This window comes from Cyphomyrmex costatus, unplaced genomic scaffold (assembly GCF_001594065.2).
Source record: "Cyphomyrmex costatus isolate MS0001 unplaced genomic scaffold, Ccosl1.0 scaffold268, whole genome shotgun sequence".
Classification (NCBI taxonomy): Eukaryota; Metazoa; Arthropoda; class Insecta; order Hymenoptera; family Formicidae; genus Cyphomyrmex; species Cyphomyrmex costatus.
Window position 1 is genome coordinate 15,922 of NW_017276778.1, and position 12,425 is coordinate 28,346.

Here is a 12,425-nt window from a genome sequence, read left to right on the forward strand (position 1 = left end):
TGCACTGAGCCTCTTGTTCCTCTTTTCGATGCGTTCGGATGAGCGAGTACTGTCGAGCGGCGCGAAGGATACGTTATCTGTCTGCTGGTTCAACACGAGCATCTCACGCGCGCGCGTTATCGCTGTCGCCGTCGCACGTGCAATCTGACGGTGATCTCTTCTCCGCGAAAATCGAGCAACCGCCCGTTTTGATCGACGATGCGTATCGTTAGATTCGTAATGCTCCGTGCGATGATCGGAAGATAAATGATCTGTGTCGGCCTTTCCGATATCTTATATCCCGGTGGCACTTGCGGTGAAAATTCGTGTATCGTGTGCGCGCTGTTACCGTTGCTGTACGCGCCGGTGGTTACGTTACACTCTACGCGGATAACGTTTACGTTCATTATGTTGACCGACGCGTCCGACTCGTGCCATTTTCGCGGTCGTAATACACGCTTCGATGAGAATCCCAGCAGCGATCCGATGCTGTTTGGTTTGTCAAAGTTTACTCTGAAGGCGCATATAATATTGCACTTCATCGTGTTGTAGTTTGCGCGGAGCGCTATCGGATACTCTCCATGCAAGTCGTCGTCGTTGTCATCGGGAGGTACGTCTCCACGCACCAAGTCAACGATATCGACCATGTCGCTTTGCGGACGTTTCCGCGAGATCGCGAGTTTCAGAAATTCATTTATGGCTTGTAGTTCGTACGAACCCTTGGGGATCATAATTTCCTCGTCATCGTTTCCAAAATGAAATTTATTGTTCAAATCGTTCACGTTCGTTATCGTGTGATAGGTCTCGAAAATCGTCAGACCGAGCTCGTAGTCGTCGTCGCTCAAGTCTATCGCGAGAAAGTAGCTTGCCGCGAGAACGCTGTTCTTCCCGCTTAGCGTAAGTGTCAACGACATGGTGGTTCGACGAGCACTGAAATCACACGACGCCTCGTCGAGCTTTTTAAAATTCGACCGTTTGTAGAAACCGCAGGCACATCTGTCCGCAAAAGTTCTGATCGTACGTCTGATAGGACGTTCGATTGTACTCTATCGTAGTCGTAACGCCGAAATATCGCACGAGTTCCTCGGGCGGTCGGAGATTGCCGAAACTGTCAAAGTACACGACGCGATTGTTCCTCTTCGCGTACGCTACCCAGTGAGTACCGGGACCTGTCGCATCGTCCAGATTCACGATACCGCTTTCGTTTCGGCGCGCGCCGCTCATCGGTAACGCGTTACGCATGAAAACTCCTCTAAAGTACGGTACGCGCATACGTTTTGCAAGTTGTAGCAGTTGCACGTTGGTGGTTGCGCCCGTGGGCATTTTTATCGTTTTTTCGACGTTTTTTTTTTTCTTTTCATACCCTGTCCGCGTTTGTATGGACCGAGATACAGCCCGCGTCCGTATCTGTACGGAGCGAGATACAGTCCGCGTCCCTGTTCCATCGCGCGATCGTGACGTTGCAGCTCCTCGAGCTGACGCCGCGCGGCTTTGCTGTCGTTTACCGCTTTCGCCACGCCGGCCGCTCCGCCGATCAGGGATCCGAGGGCGCCCAACATTGGCAGAATCGGCAACATGCCGCCTCGTTTCGCGGTCGGAAGAATCCGTTTTTTCGTCGTCTTTTTTTTCCCGCCCCCTTCGTCGTCTTCTTCTTCTTCATGCCCATGCCGATCTTGGTCTTGGCTTTCATCGCTGCCCAGATAGCAGCAGCGGCAACTCTCTCACCCAGAGCCAAATCTCTCGCGGTAACGCGTTTCCGCGCCTCCTCGGCGAGTACCTCGTCCGCCGCGTGTCTATCGGTGAGATCGTTGCTCCGAGAATACGCAATGTCGTGCTCGCGACACGCCGCGTCCAGTGGATTCACACCCGCGTCGCCTCTGGCTAATCGTTTCTTCAGTCGAGCGCCGGGGCCGCAAAACTGGTAGCCTGGAATATGTAACTCTAAAGGAAGCGCGTTTATCGTCCGATTCAACAAGCTCTTCGCTGACATTCGCCGCAATTCTTTATCAGAGGCGGCGGACCGTCGATGTGCGTTTGCTGACTCTTCAAATTGTAGTGCTTCAGACACCGACGGTACCGTTGAACCTCCGAATCCGTCTTTACGTGTTCCGGAAGCCTGTCCCACACGTGATCGATATAATCGCCGTACACTTGTAACAGTACGATCTTCGGTATATACTGCAACTGCTCAGCGTTCAATTCTCGAATGTCGGAAGAACGATGATGCAGCGCGAAATACATTTTGCTACTGCCCGATTCGCGGATTCGCGCGCCTATAAATAGGCGTCGGAGACTGCGGATAGTTTACAGTGCGAGTATGAAATTTGTGCAGTGTCCACTGACGATACGCGTCATGAATTGTGACGCGAAATTGCAAACGATGCGGGACGACGTGAATAAGCGTAAGCACGGTCAAATGCTACCGAATACTATACGCGCGATCGTCTGCGGTCCGTCAAACTGCGGCAAGACGAACGTGCTGATAAGCTTGTTCGAGAGCCCCAACGGCGTACGTTTCGAAAACGTGTACGTCTACTCGAAATCGCTGCAACAGCCAAAGTATCGATATCTTGAAAAATTGTTGACGTCCATCGACGAAATCGGCTACTTTACGTTCTCCAACAACAGCGATGTCGTTCCACCGAACGAGGCGCTACCGAATTCTATCTTTATCTTCGACGACGTGTGGCATGTGACAAACAGAACGCGGTGCGAGAGTACTTTTCGATGGGTCACCACGCGAACGTCGACTGCTTCTATGTCTGTCAGACGTACGCGAGGATACCTAAACATCTGATACGCGACAACGCGAATCTGCTAATCCTGTTCAAGCAGGATGGTACCAACTTGAAACACGTTTACAACGATCATGTGAATACCGACATGTCGTACGACGAATTTTGCGCGTTGTGTCACAAATGTTGGCAACAAAAATATGGATTCGTAGTAATAGACAAGGACAGTGCGCTTACAAAAGGGAGATACAGAACAGGATTTAACGAGTTCGCGATACCGTAACGCTGTCAGTCATCGTCCGTACTTCGACTAACATGTCTAACGTGCGAGAGCGTGAAAAAATCGCGAGGGAGATTGAGAGGACGAGCGAGTCGATCCGCAAGAAACAACGGGCTCTGAAGACCGGTAGAATCGACGAGGACATTGCGCTGGACAGGCGTTTCAAGCCTATCGTTGAACTGTTGCGACAGATCGCAGACAGTAGTCCCATCGTGCGCGCGATAAAGACAGAGTCGCCTGACGCTACCCCTAAACGCAAGAGAATGGAGAAGAAGGATGAGGAGGAGGAGGAGGATGCGGGAGATTTCTTCGTTACTCCGCGCACGCATTTATTCGATCGAACGCTCGAGCCGATAACCTTCACACCGCATGCACCTGCCCAACCGTCGGAGTCATCCGACGACGTTTCCGAAACGATGTACGCGACGCTCGCGATACCTGATCAGAATGATTCATCGGAGAACCGAGAAAAATCACGAATTTATATGGGCCCGCTGAGTCTATAGTACGTTGAGCCTGTCCTACGAGGACATAATGAGAGCGGTATGGATCGCGTGTACGACGCTTACTTGGACAAGGACGGATTGATGCTCGGCAATAAGCGTTTCGACGTGGATGACGCGGATAACATAATTATCGACGGCGTACGGTACGCCGGTACACCCGGCCTTTACGAGCTGATTTTCAAGAGAATTCCCGACGATACGCTTCAAACGGAGGAAGATATGCGCGAGTACAAGAGAATGCTGCAGGCGACGAACGCGCATAAGCACAAGCACCATTCGCAGGGTCGAGTACTGGCCAACAGCAGATATAAGTACAAGAACATAATCAAGCCGTTGGTCACACCTAAGAAAAAATCTGGAAAAGGGTTACCTCGCGCCATGACGCTAAACGACGACGCGATCGAGTACGTGCACTGGGACGATCCCAACGAGTTGGTGGATCGTCTACGGTTGCTCGACGCTTCGCAACGAGCGGGCAACACCGCTCACGGCAACGAGATGCTGTCGATCATCGAGGAACTTCGCGAAGCCGGTCTTATTATAAATTAAATCGCGTATCGACGAAACGAATCAGCCGATTGGTGTCATCGAATAAAGTATTATTCCTATATTTTTTTTTTCACGACGAATCATGAAAGAAAAAAGAGTCAGCTCCGAGAGACGCAGGCTCGTCGAGGAACTGCACGCTCCGGCGAGAAGAAATTTTCCACGAAGACGCATCATAGTACGAGGATACGACGATCTGTGGCAGGCTGATATCGTTGAGATGCGACCGTACTCGAGTTACAACAGGGGTCGTCACTACATACTCACCGTCATCGATGTGTTGAGCAAGTACGCGTGGGCCGTGCCGCTCAAGAGCAAGGGCGGAAGCAAGACCGCTGACGCTATCGTTGAAATAATTCGAGAGAGCGGAAGATGTCCGAAGAATCTGCAAACGGATATGGGAAAGGAGTTTTACAACGCCGATGTGCGGAAAGTCTTGAAAAAGCACGACGTTAATCATTATTCCACGTATTCGACGTTGAAAGCGTCGGTGGTCGAGCGGTTCAATCGCACGCTTAAGAACGACATGTGGAAGATGTTTACGCTCAACGGCAATTACAAGTGAGGTCGACACGTTGCCGCGTCTCGTGTCGGATTACAACGCGCAAGCATCGCACCATCGGCATGCGACCTTCTGACGTTACTCCCGCTATCGCCGAAAGACTCTTGAACACGGTGTACAGCGCGATAAAGATCGCTGGTCCCGCAAAATTTAAAGTAGGCGACGCGGTACGCGTGAGCAAGTACAAGACGATCTTTGAGAAGGGTTACACGTCAAATTGGACCATGGAGGTGTTTCGAATCGTCAAAGTACAGGAAACTAATCCCGTGATGTATCTTCTGGAAGATTACCGCGGAAAACCGGTCGCCGGAGGATTCTACGAGCACGAGTTGCGTCGCGTCGCTAATCCCGACGTGTATCTCGTGGAGAAAGTACTGCGTAAGAAAGGAGACAAGGTGTACGTCAAGTGGCTGGGATTCGATGGATCGCACAATTCATGGATAAATAAAAACGATGTCGTTTGAATTAATTTTTTTTATTCATATAAAAAATATATAAAAGTGTAAGAATATCATTGTTAATCTTTATTTATTCCTTCACATACATACATGTAATTATTTTTAACATATATATATATATCAAATACTATAACATTACGCGAGTACAATAAATGCGAAGTATAAAGATACATTTAAAAAACGTATAAAAGAACATACATAAACTCAATATATACCTAAAACTCAATACATATATACGTACAGTATAAGTATAAGTAAAATACATATTAAGAAATACAATTTAAAAACGTATAAAGTACATATTAAGAAATACAATTTAAAAACCTATAAAATACATAAAACTCAATACATAAAACTCGATACATACATACCTAAAACTCAATACATATATACGTACAGTATAAGTATAGCTATAAGTATAGGTATAAGTATAGGTATAAGTATAGGTATAAGTAAAAGTAAATGTATATTAAGACATACAATTTAAAAACGTATAAAAATACATAAAACTATAAAAACTCAATACATATATAAAAACTCAATATAATAATACATATTAAGAAATACATATATAAGAATTAAAGCATAAGTATAAAATACATATATATAAATTAAGGTATAAGTATAAAATACATATATATGAATTAAAGTATAAGTATAAAATACATAAAACTGAATACATACATACATACCTAAAACTCAATACATAAAACTCAATACATACATAAAACTCAATACATACTGTAAAAGCTTTATGTTCGTTGTACGTTATCTCCGCTATACCGTAGCGCTTCACTTTTGAGTTTCGTAAGATTAATACGGCCAGAGAGGGGGATCGGATCCTTTCGTGTGTGTTCGGGAGCAGGCCGAAAGATAGAAAGCATTTCTTTTGTAAGCATTTTTGTGAGCATACAATTCGTATCAAATAAAGCATTAAAATAGCAAAAACTATCTCGGAGAGAGTTAATTCATAAACATAATATGGTCCTTCGAGCCGGATTGGTAGTCAATTAATCGGACTATCGAATACAGCGAATAAGCAGAAACGTTGTTGCAACATTAAAAGAGGTTAGTTGGCCGGTCGTTCGCAAGGCAAACGTCCGCGGCATATTCACGCATTTTTAAGCAATATATATCGAGAGCATGGAGAATCTTAACAAGTTAAGAGCGAAAAGAACAAATGTGAAAGGACAACTCACGCAGTTCGTCAAGTTCGTTAGAGATCATGGAGAAGAGCGTAGAGAACAGTTACCAGACAGGATTAGAGATCATGCAGAAGAGCTATTCGGTACGTACAATGAGATTCAATCGCAGATTGCAGAAGTAAAATTAGAAGCAGCAATAGAGAAAATTCCACCGCCGTCTCAGGAAGAATTGCAAGCGTTAGATGCAGAGATAGCGCGGGAGAGGCAATCAGTCGAGGATGTTTATTTTGAATACTTAGTAAAAGCGAAGCGGTTAGTAGAGGCGGAACAAACAAATGTTGCAGTTCATCAACAAGAACAGCAGGTAAACAATCTTACTGTAAAATTACCTACTCTTCAACTTCCAAAATTCAATGGCAGCTACGACCAGTGGCTAATGTACAAGGATACTTTCACGTCGGTTATAGATTCCAATGTCAGATTGACACGTATTCAAAAGTTTCAATATCTTTGTAGCTCCTTAACAGGGGAGGCTTTGCAAGTAATACATACCTTAGAGACAACGGATGAGAACTACGAGATAGCATGGCGACTGATCAAAGAAAGATATGAAAATAAAAAGTTAATAATTAGTACACATATAAAAGAGCTTTTTGAATTGCAGACTGTAAACAAGGGTAGTCACACAGCATTGAGAACTTACATCGATTCTATCAGAACTCATGTCAGAGCGTTGGAAGCATTGAAGCAGCCTATAGCACACTGGGATACCATTCTCATTTATTTATTGAGCGACAAGCTGGATTACACAACAAGAAAAGACTGGGAATTAGAAATAGGTAAGAGAGATACAGATAGTATGCCATCTTTAGAAGCGTTGTTAGAGTTTTTAACAACTAGAGCTCATACATTGGAATTAGTAGAAGGGTCAAAGAACAAACAAGAGCATGCAAAGTATAATGCACTCAAGAAAGCAGGCAAGAAAGTAAATGTGGCAGCTATACCACAAGCAGCATGTGTCATCTGCGAAGGTCAACATCATGTATCGAAATGTGAAAAGCTTCAGAAGATGTCCGTGCCAGAAAGGAGAGAAGAAGTAAAAAAGCGACAGCTATGTTTTAACTGTTTGCGAAAAGGTCATTATATTCAAGCGTGTACAGCATCTACCTGTAAGGTATGTTCGAGAAAACATAACACGATTTTGCATATGGAAACAGGAGAACAGATAGAAAACAAGAACACGACGGTGATGAGCGCCAGAGACGAATCAAGCACAGTAGGTTTTTCAAAGGAATTAAGAGCGAATTCAGAGGCATCAAGTAACGGAACAGCAGTGATAGTACATACAATGCGACTAACAGAATCTATCGTTTTTATAGCTACAGCTAAAATATATGTTATGGACAATGAAGGAAATTTGAGAGTCTGTCGAGCCATGTTGGATCCAGGTTCACAAAGTAACATCATCACAAAAGACTTAGCGAGAAAATTGCAGTTAAAGGGAAACAAAGTTAACGTGCCCATCAGCGGTATAAGTCAAACTCAAATTACAGTAAAAGAATCAACTAGTATTCGAATCAAGTCGATGCATAATGAGTTTTCAACAGAATTAGATTGTCTGATAATGCCAACTATAACGGAGAGGATGCCACACGTCAAAGTTAATACGCATAACTGGGACATTCCAGAAGATTTGAATTTGGCGGATCCAAGCTTTAATCTACCAGAAACAATAGACATCCTTATAGGAAGCAGTCACTTTTGGCTATTAATGAACACCGGACAAAGAAAGTTAAGCGATTCATTGCCTAGGCTTCAAGAAACACAGCTAGGGTGGATAATAGGAGGTGAACTAATAAATCCAAAAGTATTGAACAACAAACGAGTTTGTAATATAGCAACTATGAATCTAGATGAGCAGCTGCAAAGGTTCTGGAGCATAGAGGAAGTCCCGACTCGCCCACGAGAGGATTCATATACACCACAGGAACGATTAGCGGAAGATCTGTTTTTGCATACCGTGCGAAGAGATCAAGAGGGCAGATATATTGTGCGTATGCCGAGAGACGAGTCCATCATACTAGGCGATTCTGAGAACATGGCAATCAAGAGATTCTTAGCGACAGAAAGGAAATTGAATCAGCAACCGGAGTTGAAAGCAGACTATCATAGATTCATGAAAGAGTATGAAGAAATGAATCATATGTCCATAGTCAAACAGCTGAGTCACATACCAAAAAAGGAGTATTTTTATCTTCCGCCAACCAGTGATCAGGACAACAAGCTTAACGACGAAATTACGAGTAGTTTTCGATGGATCATCGAAGACATCAACAGGTTCATCTTTAAATCAGAAATTGTTAAGCGGAGCCAATCTTCAGATAGACTTATGGGAAATTATGATTAGATTCAGAGAGCATCAGTATGTGATGACGGCAGATATTAAAATGATGTTCAGACAATTAGATTCAGAGAGCATCAGTATATGATGACGGCAGATATTAAAATGATGTTCAGACAAATTTGGATAGCCGAAGAAGACAGGGATCTTCAGAGGATTATTTGGCGATACGACCACGCAGAATCGATGCAGGTCTATTCATTGAATACCGTAACATATGGAACTACTTGCGCACCTTTTTTAGCCATGCGTTGTTTAAGACATCTAGCAACCCAACAGGAAGCAAGAACGCGGAAGGCAGCAGCAGCAGCATTACTTCAAGACTTTTATATGGACGATGTACTAACAGGTGGTCACACATTGAAACAAGCGATCAAACTAAGGAGTGAGTTATCAGAGTTACTTGAAGCAGCAGGATTTACGCTTAGGAAGTGGAGAGCAAGTGACCCAAGAATCGTACAGGGTCTCTCCGGAAGTATCGAGAAAGATTCCATGATGGTTTTGGATGATACGGTGCCTTCAAAGACGCTCGGGTTATTATGGGACTCATCCAATGACCAGATACAATATTCAGTAAGTCTGACGGACAGTAAGCAAAATACTAAACGCCTTATTCTATCGCAAATTGCCAAGATATATGACCCGTTAGGATTAATAGGTCCTGTGTTGATCGTAGCCAAGATAATTATGCAGAATTTATGGAAGCTAGATATTGGCTGGGATGATCCGGTTCCACCAGCCTTTTACGAAACATGGATTAAGTATTATGCTTCACTTGAAGCTCTTAATCAGATTCGGATACCCAGAAGCTTCAATCCACAAAACGGTAAGCAATCATTTACGCTTCATGGATTTGGAGACGCCTCTGAAAAAGCTTACGGCGCTAGTATCTACTGTGTCTATGAATCGAAAGAGGGGCAACGCAAATCTTATCTCGTGTGTTCCAAATCAAAGGTAGCACCTTTAAAGATAATTTCGTTACCTAAACTAGAGCTATGCGCGGCACTTGTACTAGCTCGTTTGATCGCAGCTGTAATAAGAGCTATAAAGCATCCAATAAAGGAAGTACATCTATGGAGTGACTCTACTATAGTGCTCCGTTGGATAGACACGTTTCCTCACAAGTTAAAGACATATTATGCCAATCGAGTCACGGAAATACATGAGCTCGTGCCAGAAGCAAAATGGCATCATGTACCTTCGGCCCAGAATCCTGCAGACATGCTGTCAAGAGGAACTACAGTAGATCAGCTGAAATCAAGTAGCTTGTGGTGGAATGGCCCTACATGGCTCACCCAGGAGGATCAGTGGCCTAAGATAAAACCAAATATGCCAACTGATAATTTAAAACTAAGCGAGGAAAACGTCCTTGTAGCAGTTACGCCCCGACAGGATATTCTTCAGAGATATTCTTCTTTCAACAAACTCAAGAGGGTCATAGCATATTGTTTGCGATTCAGGGATATTCTATCAAGTCAACGCCATTTTGATGCCTTAAAACCTGAAGAACTTAAGAGAGCAGAACTAGTTATCAGCCACATGGTGCAGGTTGAGCAGTTTCCGCAGGAGTTGTGTTCTTTACAGCAGGGAAAAGGAGTACCTGCTAATAGTCAATTAGCAGCGGTCAACCCTTTTTTAGATGAAGAAGGAGTCATCAGAGTAGGGGGCAGACTAAAACGCGCAGACATCCCATACGATCAGAGACACCCGATAGCTTTACCAGCGAGACATCACATCACAGAAATTTTACTAAGATAAGAGCATGTTAAATTACATCACTGTGGGCCTCAGCAACTGTTAGCAGAAGTCAGAACGCGATATTGGCCTCTTTCAGGAAGACGAGAAGCCAGAAAGACTGTGAGACGATGCATATCGTGCTTTAGATACCGACCAAGCATTCCTAAACTGAAGATGGCAGATCTACCAGCATCGAGGGTTACTACCGATACTAAACCATTTAGCATCTGCGGAATTGATTACGCAGGTCCATTTAACCTTCGAGAAAGCAAGAGAAGAGGTAACATTCCTGTCAGCAAAGCCTACGCAGCAGTTTTCGTTTGTTTCAAAACAAAGGCTGTGCATCTTGAATTAGTTAGCAGCCTAACTACGGAGGCTTTCTTGTCAACCTTTCGACGCTTTTGTGCAAGAAGGAGAACGTGTATCCACATGTATTCCGATAATGGCACTACCCTAGTAGGTGCTGCCAACGAACTTAAAGAAATCTATGAGTTTCTCAAGGCTCAGGAGACTTGCATCGCTACCAGATTGGCCGCACAAAATATAAAGTGGCACTTTATACCTCCCCGATCACCACACTTCGGAGGGCTTTGGGAAGCTGCCGTTAAAAGCGTCAAACGGTATCTACGAATCACTATGAAGAATTTGATTTATACTTTTGAAGAATATTATACTTTACTGGTCGAAATAGAAGGCATTCTGAATAGCAGGCCACTGACAACCCTGTCGTCAGATCCCAACGACCTAACACCACTTACACCAGCCCATTTCCTAATGGGAGGAGCCTTAATAATGCCTGTTGAAAAAAATCTATTAGATGTCAAGGATACTCATTTATCTCGCTGGCAGCATATCCAAAAGTTACGCCAGCATTACTGGCAGCGCTGGCATAAGGAGTACTTACAGCAACTACAAGTCAGGACCAAATGGAAAGAAGGTGATGACGCGGTACAAGTCAGAGACTTGGTTCTGTTAATCGAAGAAAATCTACCGCCGATGCAGTGGAAGCTAGGACGAATAGAAGCGCTGCATCCTGGAGAGGACGGAGTTGTAAGAGTAGCAACTATCCGAACGTCAACAGGAAGTTTCAAGCGTGCCGTTAAGAAGATATGTGCACTTCCTTATAAAAACTAGAGACTCTAACACATAAGTTTATCTATTATATCAAGATTGTTAGTTAAGTTAAGATTTCTATCCTTAGGTTATAACTTTATTATTCATTATTATGAGTTTATTGTAGCAAGTGTTAAAATAACATACTGTTTTATTGAAAGATGCCCTTTCAAGGGGGGCGGAATGTAAAAGCTTTATGTTCGTTGTACGTTATCTCCGCTATACCGTAGCGCCGCACTTTTGAGTTTCGTAAGATTAATACGGCCAGAGAGGGGGATCGGATCCTTTCGTGTGTGTTCGGGAGCAGGCCGAAAGATAGAAAGCATTTCTTTTGTAAGCATTTTTGTGAGCATACAATTCGTATCAAATAAAGCATTAAAATAGCAAAAACAGTCTCGAGAGAGTTAATCATAAACACATACATAAAACTCAATACATACATAAAAGTTTAAGTATAGATATAAGTATAAGTATAAGTGCAAGTATAAGTAAAAGTATAAAATACATATATAAAAACTCAATATAAAAATACATATTAAGAAATACATATAAAAAGGGCATTCCACATGAACTCAACCAGCCTGAAAATAGGAAAGTTTTCCAATCACTTTAAAATTTTTATAATCAATAGTCCTACCAACAACAAAGTTTCTGTTAAAATTTTGTTGAGCTAGTGCAACGGGTTGCCAAGTTACAGGGGCTTGAATTTTGTCCACTCCAACCATCAGATGTACTTTGTAAGATACATAACTTGTCTTACAATATTCCGATTTGAACAAAAAAGTAGTGATTTGGAAAGCTTTTTTCACGTACTTTCATAATAAAGTAAGTATTATTTAAAAAAACTTGTAAAATTGGCGTTATTTCTCAAAATTAATCTTAAATGTCTATTTTTCTCAAAGATGGGTATCTTCGATTCGAATGGAAAAAATTTAGAAAAAAAGAAGGATTCTTTACTAACAA

The 12,425-nt window shown here is 43.2% G+C and overlaps 4 protein-coding genes across 4 annotated transcripts; all 4 read left to right on the forward strand.

The window, feature by feature from the left end:
* Nucleotides 1-4,670: 4,670 nt before the first annotated feature.
* LOC108774623 (uncharacterized) lies at nt 4,671-5,072 on the forward strand. Its single transcript, XM_018540773.1, has one exon. The coding sequence runs from the start codon at nt 4,671-4,673 to the stop codon at nt 5,070-5,072; it is 402 nt and encodes a 133-aa protein (XP_018396275.1).
* Nucleotides 5,073-6,209: 1,137 nt separating this feature from the next.
* Nucleotides 6,210-8,618, forward strand: LOC108774624 (uncharacterized). Its single transcript, XM_018540774.1, has one exon. The coding sequence runs from the start codon at nt 6,210-6,212 to the stop codon at nt 8,616-8,618; it is 2,409 nt and encodes an 802-aa protein (XP_018396276.1).
* An 81-nt stretch (nt 8,619-8,699) lies between these two features.
* LOC108774625 (uncharacterized) lies at nt 8,700-10,370 on the forward strand. Its single transcript, XM_018540775.1, has one exon. The coding sequence runs from the start codon at nt 8,700-8,702 to the stop codon at nt 10,368-10,370; it is 1,671 nt and encodes a 556-aa protein (XP_018396277.1).
* Nucleotides 10,371-10,523: 153 nt separating this feature from the next.
* On the forward strand, nt 10,524-11,483 carry LOC108774626 (uncharacterized). The gene has a single exon (XM_018540777.1). It carries the CDS (start codon nt 10,524-10,526, stop codon nt 11,481-11,483), a length of 960 nt encoding a protein of 319 aa, XP_018396279.1.
* Nucleotides 11,484-12,425: the final 942 nt, after the last annotated feature.

Coding starts and splice junctions, on each gene's coding strand:
- LOC108774623 (XM_018540773.1), top strand. CDS start 4,671: ATGCGACCTTCTGACGTTACTCCCGCTATCGCCGAAAGACTCTTGAAC.
- LOC108774624 (XM_018540774.1), top strand. CDS start 6,210: ATGGAGAATCTTAACAAGTTAAGAGCGAAAAGAACAAATGTGAAAGGA.
- LOC108774625 (XM_018540775.1), top strand. CDS start 8,700: ATGACGGCAGATATTAAAATGATGTTCAGACAAATTTGGATAGCCGAA.
- LOC108774626 (XM_018540777.1), top strand. CDS start 10,524: ATGGCAGATCTACCAGCATCGAGGGTTACTACCGATACTAAACCATTT.